A 17,843-nucleotide genomic window follows, 5' to 3' on the forward strand; every position below is an offset into this window, starting at 1 on the left:
CAGGACAGGAGCGTTCAGAAGCTGAGGCCTGCACAAATTCCTGTGGGCAGCCAGACGATGCTGCTGGAAATCAGGTATGCCCACAGATCTGTCTAATTTACTCCAGGGATTTCTCTGCCCTTAGACAGGTGCTGGAGAAGACTTTAAGCATAACCATGGCTTAAAGTCTCCTTAGCCCTCCCCTCTCTTCTGAGTTGTGATTTCTGTACTGGGCCTCTTTGAGGCATAGCAGAGAATCATAGCCAGAGGTCCCTGCCACACAATCTAATTAAAGCTGGAAACCAGCTATAAAAGTTGTTACACATTTTCAAGTAATAACATTGTAGCTGGTTGGCTTTTATTACATTAAACTTAATATAATAGCTGGATGGACATTTTTATGGCACGATAATTACTGTGTATGTGTGGCCAGTCTCAATGTATTGCACAATTAACAAGTTAATTGTGTAATATATGTAATGTATGGCAGGGGCCTAAGATCTTAAAATGTTACACAGTCTCTATGCTCTACGTAAGGGAGGCTGCCAATGTGCACTCTCCTGCCTTCCGTTCACTGTCTCTTTCTCCCAAGATCAAGCCAGGTAAGGCCTTCCTTACCATGGCCAGTGATGAAGTTGCCACCATAGAGATGACTAAAGACATTCCCTCATTAGGAGATTGGGGGAGTGCAAGCCATGCAGAGATGCAAGCCCCCATGTAAACAAAAGCATATTCCAGCTGTTCCACAAGTTAAGAAACGTAAAACAAGCACACACAGATGAGGTCACAGTGCACTGGATGTTTTGTGTCAATTTCTTTGAAACACCTGGTGAAAGGAATTTCAAAAGATCGTTTAAAAATCCCATGTTTTCTATTAATCTCATCTACACCTGTTATTCCCTTTGCTTTCAAAGGATATGCAATAAAATGCCACATCTCTGTCTTTGTACAGGCTGAATTTTGTTTTATCAGCTTTTTCCAGCCATGTAGATACACTCAAATCCAAGAACCTGATTCTCCTTTTAATTATAATGGTATAGATTAACACCAAGTTCATTTTAAGTCAGTGTAGTTACATAAGTACAGATTTAAAAAAAAAGAGAGACCCACAGTCCTAGATGTTTTTCTGTTTATTAGAGCTTGAGTTCTTACCCACAACTTTCTGCCTTTGGCAGAGAAGGCACGTGACGAACATTGAGGAAGTCAAGCAATATTTTGGGAAGGTCTTCGTTTTCTAAAATTATGGTCTGCAACATAGAAAATATACAGCATAATCAAGGTCACTCACAAATTATATGATTGTCCAAACTGCCAAAAGCATCTCCCATCTGCTAAAGTTATTCAAATTTCTCTCTCATTCTTTTTACTTATCACTTGGTAATTACAATATCTACACAAAATACAGTTCTTCATCAGTTTCATAATTTTGCTGCAGCAAACATCTTCCAGTTTCACAGTCTCTGCTTCTAAACCCTTAGATAACTGGAGATCACTAAGAAGGTCTTTCTGTGATGAAGTTATCAATTCCACTAAATGTCTACTAGAAGTTTGAAATTTCACTACTGGCACATTCATTCAGAAATATAATTTTGTTTTTGTTGCTCCTTTGAAATAAAGCAAACAGCAGGTTATGCTTCATTTCTAGCAGCTGAAAGAATCCCATCCATCATGGCAGTAGGAAAAATGAAGTCTCCTGTGTGTTCAAGGGCCTACTCAATTTTGTTAATGCACAATTTAGGCAATGTTAACAAGGTGAGTTGTTTGTTTGGCTTGACAGATCAGCTTACAATGCACTGTTCATATCTATATTGTGATCACTAATGCCAAAGACCTGGCCTAAGAACTGTGTGCCACACTGTTCTCTAACAATACAGCAAGTGCTAGAATCCCATTCTGGTAAATTTGTTTTTCACTGAACAAATGATCTCTAATTTTATTAATAGATTAGTAAATTAATTAACAGTAGATGCAACAGAAAATGGGGAATGGGATTTTTGATACACTTTCAACTAGATATAGATATTTTTTAAGAACGTGAAAGATTTCCTCAATGTTTTAGCGGCATGTAGGGCACACTCAGTAATTACTCTACATTTTTCTTTTAAGACAAAATGGTTTATAAGTGCATGCAACACCTTCCTGGAGGATTAAGGCACTGTTCAGGTCACACATACCAGTGCAATCTCAACTTGTCACTTTGTGTACGTGCACATACACAGCCAGAGAAGAGACAAAAAGCAGAGTTGTTTCTCTGAGCAATTCTTCATCTTACAGCAGTGGTGCTCAACCTATGAGTGGCATAGGGTCTGTCTGTGGGCTAGATCTAGTGTGTAGGGGCAGTGTGTGGCTTCAGTCCACAGGTGTGATCCAATGCGTTGGCTTGACCCTGCATGCTGGATCTGCCTGCAATGTGACTCTAGGCACCTGCCCCACCCGGCATGTCAGCCTGACCACGCACAGGGGCAATCCAGGGCACAGGGCCAGGTCACTTGGACCATGGTGCTCTCCACGGGTCTGGAGATTTGGCAGTGGGGGAGCAGTAGAAGCATTAATTGACGCAGCTTAGGGAGCAATTAATGCTACTACTGCTCCCCTGCTGCCAAATTTCCAGACCTGGTGTAACCCTCTGGACAGGATAACTTGACTCCGCAGAATCAGGATAGAGGTTGAGCACCCCTGTCCTAGAGGCCTTATTCTACAGCTTCATATGTAGATGAATAACTTGACTTGCCTTAGTTATGCTTGCCTAAGGGTACAGATGCACATACATTTGGAGCCAATTCAAAAGGGGAGGGAAGACTCTTGCTTTGAACCAGGCAGTGGCTAGCTGTTACAGTCTAACAGTTACATGTGGACAAGCCAGGAATGATATAAATGTAGCAAAATCCACTTCAACATTGCTTCATTAGGGGTTAAAGACGGAGCAATTTTGCTACACTGTATCTATCACTTGGCTTGTCTACACTTAACAGATACTGCACACTCCAGATTAGCAGTCTCCATTTGTAACATTCCCCTTTTGGAAGTGCTTCAAATGTACACCTGCTCATGCCCTAAAGGAAACAACCCTCACAAGTAGTGTTACTTATGCATATGTTGGGCTTGCAAGATCAGGACCTAGGTTAGGAAAACAACAATAAATCACAGGGTGAGAAAACAAGAAGCAAGGCCATAGGAGGGAACATCACGCCATACCAGCTCATGCAGGAGCTTATTCCTATTTTATGTCTTCTTTTAAACTTAGAAATAAAAATAAAAGGAAAATGAAAAACCATTTCATCTCTTTAGTTAAAGTGATGCAGCGGTATGTGAGATCAACAGCAAATAAACATTTATGTAACTAATAAGAAGTTAGCAGTCATATTTATGCCCAGAAAATAAGGATGGACTTAAAAACAAAAATTAAGTTCAAAAGAAAACACGTGCAAATCAATTTCCTTTTCACTTGTCTTCCAAATCTTCAGTTCAGGGTTTTATACTTCCCTAGCAAAAGGTGATGTCATTACTAACATGCACATGTACACATGCGCACACAAAAATCAAACCAGGAGCACAGCTCTTGAACAGTTTTACTGTGTATGTTTTTGGTGACAGTCTTACAGGACAGTAAGACTCTTCATATGGCTCTGAAATCTTGCCAGGTACACAGCCTCTCAGTTCATCTTTAAATGAAGATGCTGCATTAAATGCCATTTCATTTACATTCTGTGGAATCAGCACTCTGCTGCTGCAAAATTCATCTTGCTTTGCATTGAAGTTATACATGAGAGAAGGGCTGGGTGGGGGGATGCATATTCAAAAGGTATGTGAATCGCATGATAATGTGCACTGTTTGTGCAACCAAAACACAATTTACTCAATTTAGCACCACAAAAGGATTGTGGTGCATCTAAGAGCTGCTTCAGGGCATCTATAATTTAGGCAAGTTCCCTTGGTTCTAGTTCCTGAGTTCCCATGCATATAGAGCATCTTGAGTCACTTGTCAAGGTTGGGTGCTGGTGTAATATAGGAGAGAGTAGTGGTTGGAGTGGGGAGGGGCATGTCATTTAACAAGAGAGGCTGTCCAGGTGCTTTTAACAATTTCAAAGCAAGCTTATGTCAGAGGTATAGCAAGGCAGCTCCAAGAAAAAAATAAAAACTGGTATAATTTCTTCTACCTACAGTATAGTTTCTAGGTAATGCCTTCTCAAATGTCATACAAGTATTTTAAGGAATTAAGGAATAAATCGAGACACTATAGAATTATACCAACTAGGGGTCAAATTCTCTGCCAGCTTGCCCAGCTCCACTGACTTCAAAATAGAGTCAGCTGAGAATTTACCCCTTTGATTTATGTGCCATCAAACTGAAGGGTTGGTGAAAGAAGAAGAGACCAGGAAACAAAACACAGATAAGAAATGACTGACAAATGTAACAATTCTAAGTGTTGCAGCATTGTTTTTAGTCATTCAATTAAAAAAACCCCAAACCTGAAATCATAAAGGGCAGTGGCAATGACAAGTAATTGTTTTTACCTGGAATAACTCATACGATCGTACATTTTAGATTGTCTTATTTTAAAAAATTATATTTTTTCAAACCACATGCTCCTTAACCTTTCAATGCAAGATTGGCAAAAGCAGCACCAGCAAGAATCCGTTTTGTCCACATCTCTAATTAGCAATAATGTGTACAAAACGAGTTCTTCTATTAGTCAGTATGTAGCAGCATATTTTAAAAACAGAAGTATTCCCATCCACATAATATCTCTGCAATAAACTCCAAAACAAATCTGTCAAAGAAAAAAAAAGCCCTGACAATATGGTTATGAATTTTTCAAGATTCCACTGAACACAGCTCCAAAACTGGGTTCCCGTGCCATGCTAGCTTAGCTGATTGAAGGGACAGATGCAGTATATATGTTGTCTTCTCCAGCATGGTAAAAGAATTATAATGCTTACAGCAAAAGTTTTGGAAGTAACTCCAGAAATATATATTTTCAAATTACTCAATTCTACCTGAGCAAAAAGCATAAGCACATTTTGATCACAAATTTTAAAAAGCTGCTATCAGTTATGACCAATAAACTACTGCATGCTCCCAAAGACTATAACACTGAAAAGCCCAGTGTTTACACTACTAGAAATGTCTTTTTTATTGAAAGGGTGCAATTATCATTATGTAACACAAATCGCTAAAATCCCAATTTTTCTACCTTATCAGCTTTATAAAATCATGTTCCCTGAGGATGTCATTGATTAGTTGCACATGTTCTTTCAGTGACATCCGAAATACTTAATTGTCAGTTATCTTTTCTCCTTCAGTAAGTAAAATATAGTCACAAAATTGCAGAGGGACTTGTTCTGCCTTAACCTTAGCTAGATGCCATCATGCAGTGGAAAACAGTGCTAAAATATCACAGGATAATGCTCTCCAACAAGGGAGACATATAAACAGCATAATGATTTCCCACGAGTTTCCTTTTTAGAAAATTGTCACTAAAGCCAGTATAAATGGTGACATATCTTCACAGAGGACACTGTGAAATCGAACACTGGCATTCTAGTTAGGTCCAAACCTACTCATCAGCCAATTATAACAGTAACTGAACATCTTTCTGAAAACTTGGACAGGACCACTTTGCTAACCTTCCGAGATCACACTACAACAATGCATTGTTTTCACTGATTGATTTTTGTTTTTTTAACAAAACAGTTTTAAAAATTCATTTCTTGCAATCATCTTTCACAGTTTCTCAAAACCCATGCACTACCCTTTAGTCAGAAGAGTCAGTGCAGTGAGTTAAGTTGCAAGGTTTCTTAGAGTCCTTAAAGCCTTTTCCATTCAGTCTAGTTTAGTTTGAAATGCCGCACTGTGAGGGTGAAAAAGTTCATGACAGTTTTTCCTCTCTTCACAAAGAAGAATGCTTCACAATACCTAATTCAGTGGTGCGGTTAAAAATGGGGGAGAAAAAAAATCAATACATCCTAGCTACAGTAAGTAGGCTGGAGTGTCAGTCTCCACTGGGACTAAAACCTACAAGCTTTTAGAGCGCTTTACAGTCCATATTCTTCTATTTACCTTGCTTGCAGCAGCTGCTTACCCAGGCCCATGAAATGATAAAAAGATTAGCACAAGAACATATTAAACTAAAAACCAAGTAGACTAGATGAACCAACCAGACTTCTAAGAATGATCTCTCCTTTTCCTGAAAAAGTAATAGCAGATGTGCTCCTGCTAATCTTATCTAAATGCTTGTGATCACTTGCTTTTCCATAGCATGGTACCATATTAAAGAATTTCACATTTTTCCAGGAAGGGCTTTACTGTATATCATCAACAAGTTACTCATTTACAATTTTATTGTATGTTATCATCAGAGAAGGTCCCCCTCCCCCCAGATGTTCAATAACATATGGATTTATAAGTATAAAAGGAGGTATTAGCACACTTAACTGTCAGGATACAAATGCAAGAAACATAGCTAGTATGCCCAAAGAAGTAGAAGTGATGCCAAATGATGAATGAAACCTAGCATGTATATATTTTTCTAGATGAAGTGATTCTCACAACTGGAATGTTAAGTGAGGGGTTCTATCTGTAAAGGAGACCTAGAAAAGGAACAAAAGGTAGAGAGAGGATATAACCTGCCAAAATATTTACAAACCCCAGAGATACATAATCTGATAATTAAGCAGCTTAGCTGTAATATACTGCACTTTGAGTTAATTTATGACAGATGGAAAATAGACTGAGGAACTGTGGTTGAGGGGTGAGGAAGAGGCAGCAGCTTATTCAGATTCCCTAGGAGTGGAGAAGAGCTGAAAAATTCCTAGACCAAGTATTGCAATCACAGTGCTCTATATTTATGGGGAACGTTAACTCTCCAGACATCTACCGGGTGTTGAGTATATCTTGACATCTATCAGAAAACTCCGAAGTTATGCAGAGGACAATTGAATTAGAAAGAAGAAAAGCCACAGAAAGGCAAGACCATTGCTAGGTCTACAGTAATGGTGAGCTGAAAAATAGTGACCATAAGCTACCTTCATAGTTATACTCAGTACTTACCTCCTTTCAAAGCATATTACAGAGATAAATTATTTTACTTGGACTAAATATATTAATGAGTAAGTCCTGTGATAACTTCATTCTGCAGAAGATTAATTAATTTCAGATTTCTGGCATCACTTTATGCTTGTGACTGTATAAAGGCTGTATGTGTAGGTAATATGGCCATTATCCCTCATTTGTAATGAAATGTACAGTATTATAAAATATTTTTAAAAACATAAGCAGCATGGCACAATGGATGAAAAATATTAGTATCTATGAAAATAAAACATAAGAGTAATTTAAGAAGAAAAAAAATTAAGGTACAATTACTCTGAAAAATAAAAACGAAGGGAAAACAATTCAATGTGGCTTCATGATGGACTGCTCAAACATTGGAGGGTTAAAACATACCTGTAATAGAAATGAAGAAGTCAGTGGATCTGAATGGTGAAAAATGGAAAAAGCGGAACATAAAATTAAATGAGTTAATGCTATTCAGAAAGGGTAGACAGGAAATAAGTAACACAGGAAGTAGGCCCATTAATGATGACAAAAGAGAAAATCAACACTGGGCACATCTACACGAGATGCCCTAATACACGGTAGCCTATTTTCCTGTGCATTAGTGTGTCATGGCAAAAACCATGATAATGAGCTAATGCACAGTAGAATTAGTCTAGTGCTCCCTAAGCATCACAAAAATTGTTCGCCTTTGCTACTGCGCATTAGCGTGGGCTAATGCACCTTTATATAGTACCTCATACTAGAGATACTAAACTTAATGCGCAGTAGTAAAGGCTCATTAATGCACTGTAGACAGGCCCACAGATTCTAAAATGGCTGAGCTACCAAAGTGTGTTTTAAAAGTCAATGAACAATTAAGACAATAGACAATTAAGAAGTAATTAAGATCACGCCAATACCATTGTTGATAACAAGCAGGGAAAATTCACTGCAAGCTCTTGATGACCTCACATGCAGTAGGTGTACTGTATACTGTTCTCATCACCTTCATGCCAACAAGATGTTGGGTGGCATTTAGAGAAAACTGACAAGAATGACAAGCAACTATTCTATAAAGGATTAAAACAGGGGTGTCCAACCTTTTTGAATGTGGGGCCAGATCATGAACTTTTTATCACTCAGTGGGCCGGCAGGAGCAGGTGCTTGCGTGGCCTGTGCAGTCTGGCCACAGCCTGGGGGCACAGGGGTCAAGGGGTGCCGCCTGTCCCCGCTGTGTCCTCCCTGCAACCTGGGCAGCCTTGAGGATGCTCCCACACCTGTGTGCCTGGGCTCAGCAGTCGGGGGACATGTGGGGACTGTACAGGGGGGTGCGGGATGTGCAGGGACACCCCCCTGCTCCCTCTCCCCCGGGGCAACCCGAGCCTGAGCCCAAGCGCCAGGGTTCCCTCCCTCCCTGGGGCATGCTACTCAGCACCGCCAGCACAATGTCTGCGGGTGCAGGGAGGCAGAAGTGGCGCCAGCTTCCCTCCCCGACAGCCACAGTAGCAGCAGCATCTCCCGCAGGCCTGGCCGCAGCATCCCTCTGAGCCAGCATCTGTGCCCCCTGTGCCACCCGCCCGCTGCACCGCGAGCTGCTCCAGCCCACATGGCCAGCAGGGTGCAGCACAGGGTGGGGCTGGCATGCAAATGAGGAAGGGAGGGGTGGGGCTAGGAACGGAAACCCTGCAATGTGGGAGAGGGGAGGAACTGGCATGCAAATGAGGAAGGGAGGGGTGGGGCAAGGAAGGGACACCGTGAAATGAGGGGGGAGGGGAGAAGCCTCACCGCATCGGCAACGTTAAGCTGACGCGGTGTGTGTGGGAACCTTGTCCTTTCCCCAGCCCTTCAGCAGCCATTAGGAAGCTGCTGAGGGGCTGAGGGAGGGACAAGAGGTGGGAACGAAAGTAAAGTGTTTACTTTTGTTTCCCATTGCAGCACCGCGGGCCTCAAAAAATGGCTTGGTGGGCCACATGGTGGCCCGTGGGCTGTATGTTGGACAAGCCTGGATTAAAAGAATTACCTACTTGTTACATACAAACACACTAAAGCAAAAGAACATTATTTAGACTGCAGACACAGTTGAAAGTTACGAAATGCCAGATTTATGACTTCTCATGCAACTGAATTCTATCTCCTTCTGTGTTCATCCTGTGCATTGGAGGAAGCAGAGGATGATGTTTCAAAGGGAAAAAACAGAGTAAGTAATTACAGAAGATATCATAACGCATACACATAAGACAGACATATTAAGGCTTTAGATCCTTAAGAACTAAGGAAGACTTAGTTCCTTAAAAATTTAAGGAAGACTTAGTTCTGGCATTTCATAACTTTCAAGTGCTTGACTTTTCAACCCAATGCTCTTTTAATTCTCCTTTATTTATTTATTGGATACAGTTATCTAATTTTTGTTGCTTTTTTTAATGTGTAATTGCATCAACCTCTTGACCACACATCACTTATAGGATTAACCCTAAATCTACAGCATTGCTGCACATATTTCCACCACCTGAACTACAGAGCTCAGTGTACTAGGTACCGCAGGGGCAGACAAAATATGGCCTGCGGGCTAAATCTGGCTCACCAGGCCATTCTCACTGGCTTGAAGGCCCCCTCCAAAAAACAATTATTATTGGCCTGAGGCTGACCCTCTGAAAGCCAGCAGAAGATGGGCTTTCAGAGACTGCATGCCATTGGACTGGGTAGGCTCTGTGCTTCCACCTCCATGGGGTTTCTGGCACTCTACCTGGGAGCCCCATGTGGAGACAGCAAGTGTGATGGCGTGTGACTGAACAACTGGTTCGTGGGAAGGGGAGCTCCTGCCTGCAAGAGAGGGGGTGGGTGTGGAGTTTGTGGTTGGGTGTGTGCCTCCTTGCCATGGCACACAGCCTCTGCTGCCAGCAGCAGGTGGCAAATCCCTGGTGCGCTCATCACCTGCAGCAGACAGACCCCGTAGACAGTGCACAGCTCCCAGGAGCTGCATATGGTGGCACAGAGCTGGCCCAGCCCACTGATGCAAGCCTTTGAACCACTCTGGGCTAGCTCCATGCCAGCACGTGGGGCTCCCAGCACTGCAGGAGGGCACCGCGAACCATCAGGCTGGGCTGGTTCTGTGCTACGATGTGTGGCTCCCCACTGGAGTGCTAGAAGCCCTGTATGGAGGCAGCCCAGCCCAATGTTGTGTGGCTCTCACCTGTAGTGCCAGGGGGCTCTGCCTACTGTGGGCCATGGGTACCCTAAAGGCCCACCACCTGCTGCTGCTGCCAGTGGCAGGGCCTGTGCAGTATGGGAGAGGGGCATGGTGGGGGGGCCCATACCAACTCCACAAACTCTACATCCAGTCCCCCAACACCCCGGCACAAACCCCACACACACTCCCACAGACCCCCCACAAAGCCCACACCCACCCACACATACCCCCAAACCTCTTCACAAGCTCCAGACACCCACAAATCCCAATCCCCCCCACAATATACAAGAGTAAGACTTTATTTTGAGCTATTATGCAATCAACTCTATATATACTATGCAAACGCATGTAAATCAGGACAACGTTTTTTAAAATTAAATTAAAATATGTTATAGTAGACATTTGATTTTTAGTATACTACTTTTTTTTTCTGGTTCCAAGATGGCAAGTCCTCCCTCTCAAAAGGAGTACTTCCGGGGGCAAAGAGAGGGACTTCCAGTGGAAAAAGCCAGGGGTTGGGGGGGGGGGGGGACTTCCAGTCCCAAGATCAGAGGACAGGGCAACTGTCAAGGGGTGGGACTACCTTTGCAGCCCTCGGCAGTTCCCCAGAAGTCATTAAGTGGCTCTCCTGCTGAAATAATTGACCACCCCTGAGCTCGCAGCTGCTCTTCTGGGATGATGGAGGAAAGACTACTGAGTCCTGAGGGTGACCCATGAAGGCAAAAACAGTCTGGTCAAAGAGTACAGGGAGCTTCTGCCCTGTGCTCTGACATTTAAAGTAGGGTACTGGGGGGATAAATAGGTCACTGGTACCAGGTGCTTAGATCAGAAGAATTTGCAATGGAAACTATGAACACACTGGCCCAGTTTCTGCTCCATGTGGTGCCCCCAGAAAAGGGCATGAGCTACTGGGGCCATATACCAAATCTGGATTTGAGTAGCTCAGACTGCCTCTGTTTATCTACATTGTTATGGCTACTTCAGCACTTCCCAAGTAATCCCAATATGGCCTGCTGGTGCCATTCTGGTGACAGATTTGTGAGCCCAGTCTTACATTGCTAATATATTCAGTTGTTAGTTTATTGTACTGAAAAGTTTCCTACTGATCAACATGAGTGAGTGAAAAGACAGGATTATTTTTAGCAGGTTATCTTAGCATAAGCTAAATGGAATTTTGTGGGGCAAAGAAAAGGCACTTCCCTATCTAAAAGTCATTTTCTGCTGCCAATATCAAAGGTATGCTATTAACAGTGGAAGGCTGAGAGCTTCTAAAAGAAGAGGCCATGAAAATCATTTGTACCATTTTGCTCTGATTATAAGTCAACCCTACACAGACCTAGCCAGAGTGACCTGGACAAATTGGAGGATTGGGCCAAAAGAAATCTCATGAGTTTTAACAAATGCAAAGTCCTGCACTTAAGATGGAACAAGCCCATGCCCTATAGTCTTGGGACCAACTGGCTAAACAGCAGCTCTGCAGAAAAGGGGGGTTACAGTGGACAATAAGCTGAATATGAGGCAACGGTGCCCTTGATGCCAAGAAGGCCAACAACATACTGGGCTGCATTAGTAGAAGCAGTCCCAGCAAATTGAGGGACATAATTATTCCCCCTCTTCTGCACTGGTAAGGCCACTCCTGGAGTACTGTGTCCAGTTTGGGCCCCCCACTACAGAAAGGATATGGACAAGTTGGTGAGAGTCCAGCAGAAGACAATGAAAATGGCAAGGGCGCTGGAGCACATGACTTATGAGGAGAGGCTGAGGGAACTGGGCTTATTTAGTCTGCAGAAGAGAAGACAGAGGGGATTTCAGCCTTTAATTACCTGAAGGTGGTTTCAAAGAGGGTGGAGCTAGACTGTTCTCAGTGGTGGCAGATGACAGAACAAGGAGCAATAGTCTCAAATTGCAGCAAGGGAAGTTTAGGTTAAATATTAAGAAAAGAACTCACTAGGAGGGTAGTGAAGCACTAGAATGGATTAGGTAGAGAGGTGGTGGAATCTTTATCTGTAGAGGTTTTTAAGGTCTGGCTTGACAAAGCCCTGCCTGCAATGATCTAGTTGGAGATGGTTCTGCTTTGAGTAGGGGGTTGGCCTAGATGACCTCCTGAGGTCCCTTCCAACCCTAATTTTCTATGATACTATAAGTTGATAGCACATTTGCAGGTTCAATTTTAGGAAAAAACAGCTTCTTACTTGAATATAAATTGATAGCTACAGATAAAGAACTTGTTTTTAGCAACTGGACTTACAAAATCCCACAGGAGAATCAAATAACTTAGGAAAAGGAGCCCAAAGGGTTAAATGCATTATAAGAACTAAAATAGAAAAATTGCATTGAACAAACATCCTGACTTGGTATTTTAACTACATACACAAAAATACTGAAAACGAAGTCTGCAAAAGACTGTAGGGGCCTGTTTATATAAGTTGAATGCAGTTTTTATGAATCTTTTGAAGGGAAAAATGGCAGACCTATAATCAAAAGAATATAGTAATATAGAAATTAGTAATTAGCAAATACTAAGCAACCAAACTATAGCTGTGGCTACCAGTTTCCCTGAAAGATCTGGAAGAGGTAGCAAAGGCAGGCAAGCAATACACTAATAAAAATGATTAAAAAAAAATAACTAAGCTGTGAAGATGTGCACATACTTTACTGTGGGTTCAGAAAATCTTACCGTCTCCATAGGCATTCTCTGTTTCTGACCTACACTAGTTACATCATGGTCCAGTCTGTATGCTCTTCAAGGTACAAAGCAGATCTTTATTTGATAATAAAGTTTTTGTAACTTAAAACATGATCATAAATGATGAAACAAGTAGGCTAGAACATAACTATCAGCAAGTACTTAAATCAGTGAAAGCCAACAAAAGAAAGAAATGGATAAGACAGATTGAATAAGAACAGCTGGGTGTAATAGGACAGACGTTTGCAAGGATTTGTAAGCTGCGTGCCAGGGGGAAATTCTTAACAAGGAGATATATTCATTAGAGCATAGGATCTTCTCTCCTCGGAAACAGATGAAACAATCTTTTAAACTGGACAATACCTTTGATACAGAACCAAGCTGACGTTGGCAGTAGGACAAAATACTCACCTAACAGGATTTTTCTATGCCCAGTTATGTCTTCAGGAGGGCAACCTTTAGATAGAACAAGTAAGAAATTGTCATCTAAACCAGTGGTGTCCAACCTTTCAGCCCCAATGGGCCGGATAAGTGGTGAGAGATGAGGCTCTGGCTCCATGCTAGATCATGCCCAGAACTCTGGGTTTGGGCTCAGGGCCATGTCATCTGGCCTGCAGGGCTTGGAAATCTGGCTGCAGGGGGAGCAGTGACAGCATTAATTATCACTGCTACCCTACTACTTAATTTCTTGACCTGTAGGAAGCCCTGCAGGCTGCATGACATGGCTTGTGGCCTGATATGGCCAGAGATTTGAGCACCACTGATCTAAACCATTGTTTTGTATTTGCTTTTTTAAGTTTTTAAATTGAGTTCTCATTTTGGGGGCCATGGGGACAAAGTCACAATTACATTCTTGTTCATTTATAGCATAAAGAGACCAGATCCTGGTTGTTAGTTTTCAACAGAGAATTCCCCCATTGGAAGGGAACACACTGGGCCCTTCTCTCTGCTGCATCACCCTCTCCCAAAGGTATGAATAAGTAGCAACCAAAGACACCATAAAGGAGTGTTGGAACTCTGTTCTCTATGCTGAACTTTTGCTGAAGTGGGTGGTTTAAGTGTCAGTTGCTTAAAATTGGCTCATACTGGGATTGAGCCAATGCAGAATAAGCACAGGTAACCAATATTCTGATAGCCCAACCTCCTGCACTAAATGAAGCGAGGCAAAAGGCAGGGCAGGCTGGCACCTTAAGGCATTTAAACACGTACTTTTTTTGACCTGTGATGCACTGGAGATCTGGTGCTTCGGAGCACACTCAATTAATTGAGCAGCGCCACAGCAAGGAGTGGGGGGTGACCACCCTGGGCACCGAACTGAAGGGGCGCCAACAGGCGCTGCCCAGCTGGAGCAGGGCGTAGGATGGAGCCATAAGCGGCTCTTCAGGGGGCTGCGGGAACAGGGTTAGGGTGGCTCCCACTGCTGCGTGCAATCCCAGGCAAGCATGGGGGGCGTGTGCCCCCCAGATCTGTGCATGGGGTGAGGGCAGGCTGCTGTTGTGGGTTTTGCCCCAGGCACCACACTTCATTACTATGGCACTGTAATTAAGTCTGCTCTGCATGCAAGCTGATATGCACTGTGCTGCACCACATGCAGTCGTATAAGCAGCAAAATGAGTGTCAGGGTGCAGAAAATGGCAGTGGTGCTCTTTTGAATTAAAGCACCTCCAGTGTGTTTCAGTTCAAAAGCCTGCCACCACCATTGGTGGTGGCGTGCAGGCTATCATGAACTTCTAATGCTTTTAAAATTAAGTGTTTGAACTGATCCATGCAATGGAATAAGACTGTGCAGTTAACTGCAGAGGCTTCTGCGGGGAAGGACCATCTCTTTAGTTTCTCAGTGCTGACACACATTTCACCACTTATACAACTGCAACCATCGCAGTGCTGGATGCTTTTCAAAGTGCCCAGTGATGCAGCACTTGCATGTGTAAAAATGCCCTTAGAGACTAACTGGTTCAGAAAGGCATAAGCTTTTGTAGGCAACAGCCTAATTCATCAGATCATAGAAAAATCAGGGTTGGAAGGGACCTCATGAGGTCATCTACTCCAACCCCCTCGCTCAAAGCAGGACCAGCCCTAACTAAATCATCCCAGCCAAAACTCTTGTCTAGCCACATTTTGAAAACCTCCAAGGAAGGAGCTTTCACTACCTCTCTGCTCTGAAATGGACAGAGACAGGAAGGAATCCAACAGTTTACCATTTCTCTGATCTTCTCTGCTCTCTCTTGAACACAGGTATATTATTTAGGAGGATATATTCAGAGGCCAGAGGAAACCAAGGCATTGCAATAAAAACCGCTTAGCACAAAAGTCAGATCCTGAAATGAGATTTTTGGTTTGGGTCTCACATATTCTTCTTCAGTCAGTCACATGATCAGAGCCAATTAGTTACTGAGTGAAAGTCAACACTTATTTTCTGGGTCCAGTCCAGCTCTGCTAGTGCTGCATCCATCCTACTATTTGCTCTTCTCCAGTACTTCCACAGAAATGTCTTATCCTTCTATTTGGAAAGATGAAGAACAGAGGCAGGGATGTAGTCTCATTTTAACTCTATGACTGTGGAAAGTACAGCAATAGTGTAGTGATTCAGGCCTTTGAATAGGGAGTGAGAGATTTTAAGATGAGGGGAAAAAGGTAAGGAAAAGTAAAGTGAAGTGTAGCCAGTGGGAAGAAAAGACAGTTAAAGTGGAAACATATTGGGAAAAAGTAATAAAGCAAATAATAATAAAGTTAACAAAGAAAACCAGCATGAAAAGTCTTGAAAAACAAAATAATTTTTAAGAAAAATAACCTTTAAAAAATGTGTTAGAAGTTACCTGGCAGAAAAGACTGGAGAGAACTGGTATAAGATTAAAGAACAAATGCAAAAGGAAAATACAATACAAAGAATGTACTTTTGTAGAAATGTGTTCTGGATGTTATCTAAAATAAGCAAACTGTATATAATTCAAACAAGCTAGATAGTACTTCATGCCAGTGAACAAAATGCACAGCTGCACTGAAAGCATTTTCACATGCTTATAATTTTCTAATAAAATGCTAGACAAATATTTCAGTGATTTTGCTGGCCACAGTCAAATTTGCCTTTAAGAAAAAGTTTAAACAAAGTACTGTCATCTATTTCTGAGTTTTGGGAAACTGAATAAAATACACCTCCTATTCTCCTAGATTGTCACGTTTCATAAATGGAAGTAGGCTGCTACTCACTATCCCAAAGGCAAGGAGCCAAATTCAGCTGAACTACACCCCTGTACTAGGGGGGTGGAGAGGGGGGGAGTGACAACTGGCATCAAGTACTGGCTCTGCATCGCATTCATCTCTCCTTTGATCCCACAGAAGCTCTTCCTTGTATCTGGATATAACACAACCCAGAATATTGCATCAGCTTGTAACATGTTGAACATATTTAGGAAAATAATGTGTTAAAATACGTGAATTCAGCTTGTGTGGATTTTATCTATCTATCTATCTAGAGAGAGACAGACATATTTTTAAGGCTATAAAATGCAATTCTCTTAGATGGATGTCTTCTTCAGAAAGATGCCCTAAAATCTGTTTTGCTTTTTTGGCCTTGATAAGGGTCATACGGAAGGCTAAACCAAATATAAAACCAGAAGCTTTTATGTAAATAAAATTGTTTCTAAGTAATGGCAACTTCACATATATCCATGCAAACACGGTGAATCTAGAAATGCATTATTCACTCATTTACATCATCTGCAAGGCTAATCACAAGGCACTGCAACAGAAATTACTCAACTCCACAATAACATTTCTTACATTGTCTCAATGATATTTTCTTACTAGAGGTTTTGGGTAAGGATAAACTCCTGAGAAACGATTCAATATTCCCATTGAAACTAATTACATTAAGCAGAAGGTACCTACTCCAAGTCAGAGCAAGAGAATGCAGAAAGCCCAGGGAATTCATTGCACTTGGGGTAATATGCTCAATTCGAAAGAGATACTTCTAGCCTGAATATCCACAACTCCCCTCATTGTGTCATTCCTGCCAAGATACAGAAGGGATCGCACAACTGACCACAGGTGTAGGTGCATATGAATATCTGATTCTTTTCAGGGAAACGGTATCACCCAGATACAAATCTGGATTCTGAGTTTTTTGTTATAATTTACAGTGTATTGGAAAATCCATTGAAAGAAAATCTGTAAGCCCCATTTTCTAAATTCTAGGGCTAACTTCATGTTTTCAGAAGCTTTCCAAATGCAAACCAATACACATGTTGCATTGGAAGAGGTTAGAGATAAGTCTATCTATGCGGAAGCAGAAAAAAGTACTACATAATTCTAGTCTGTTTTTCTACTGTTGATACTACTGCATAGCCAGCTAGATTTCCAGGAGGGTTTCCTTCAGTTCTGTAGCCAATTACTAGTATGCAAACGGTTTTCCCCTTTGAGGGACATTTCTAGAGTTTTAAACTCTGGAAACTTTAGAAGCCTCAAAGTTTGGGGGAAAATACTTTTGCTTTGGGTAGAGATAAATAAAATAGGGACAGGGTGATTCTTTAAAATGGTGAAAACCAAATGTTTTACAAGACAACAATTATAAAAGCCATTCTTACTGTCAAAGACGCACATATTTGTCAGGTTGCTCTTGATCACATTAAACTAGGTCATCTTAATATTAGTCCTTATGTTTAAAACATATTCTTTGATTCATTAGAAAGTGACACCCAATCACAGTAATAACAATGAAGCAATGCTGTGCCAACAGCATTAGCCATTGATTAAAAAGCACCTGTTTTCCAGATGACTAAGAAAGGTTTAATTTTTCCGCAACACACACACTTTCAACTTGACATTTTGACTTGACATGCATTTAAACAGAGCAAGAGATCTATGTATGTATATACATACACATACTGTAAATATTCTATATTTAAAATTTGCTACTCCTACAATTTAAAGGCAAAGACAGATTTTCTTTTTACT

General features: G+C 41.7%; 1 protein-coding gene across 2 annotated transcripts in view; it reads right to left on the minus strand.

Moving 5' to 3' along the window:
* Positions 1 to 17,843, minus strand: part of SNX24 (sorting nexin 24) — a 192,550-nt gene that overhangs the window by 19,225 nt on the left and 155,482 nt on the right. For both annotated transcript variants that reach the window (XM_019516818.1, XM_019516819.1), the window contains exon 4: positions 1,132 to 1,226. In XM_019516818.1, coding sequence (XP_019372363.1) covers positions 1,132 to 1,226 — 95 coding nt within the window. The remainder of the gene's footprint in view (positions 1 to 1,131; positions 1,227 to 17,843) is intronic.

The sequence above is a fragment of the Gavialis gangeticus genome, unplaced genomic scaffold (assembly GCF_001723915.1).
Source record: "Gavialis gangeticus isolate Ggan-Ray unplaced genomic scaffold, GavGan_comp1, whole genome shotgun sequence".
Classification (NCBI taxonomy): Eukaryota; Metazoa; Chordata; order Crocodylia; family Gavialidae; genus Gavialis; species Gavialis gangeticus.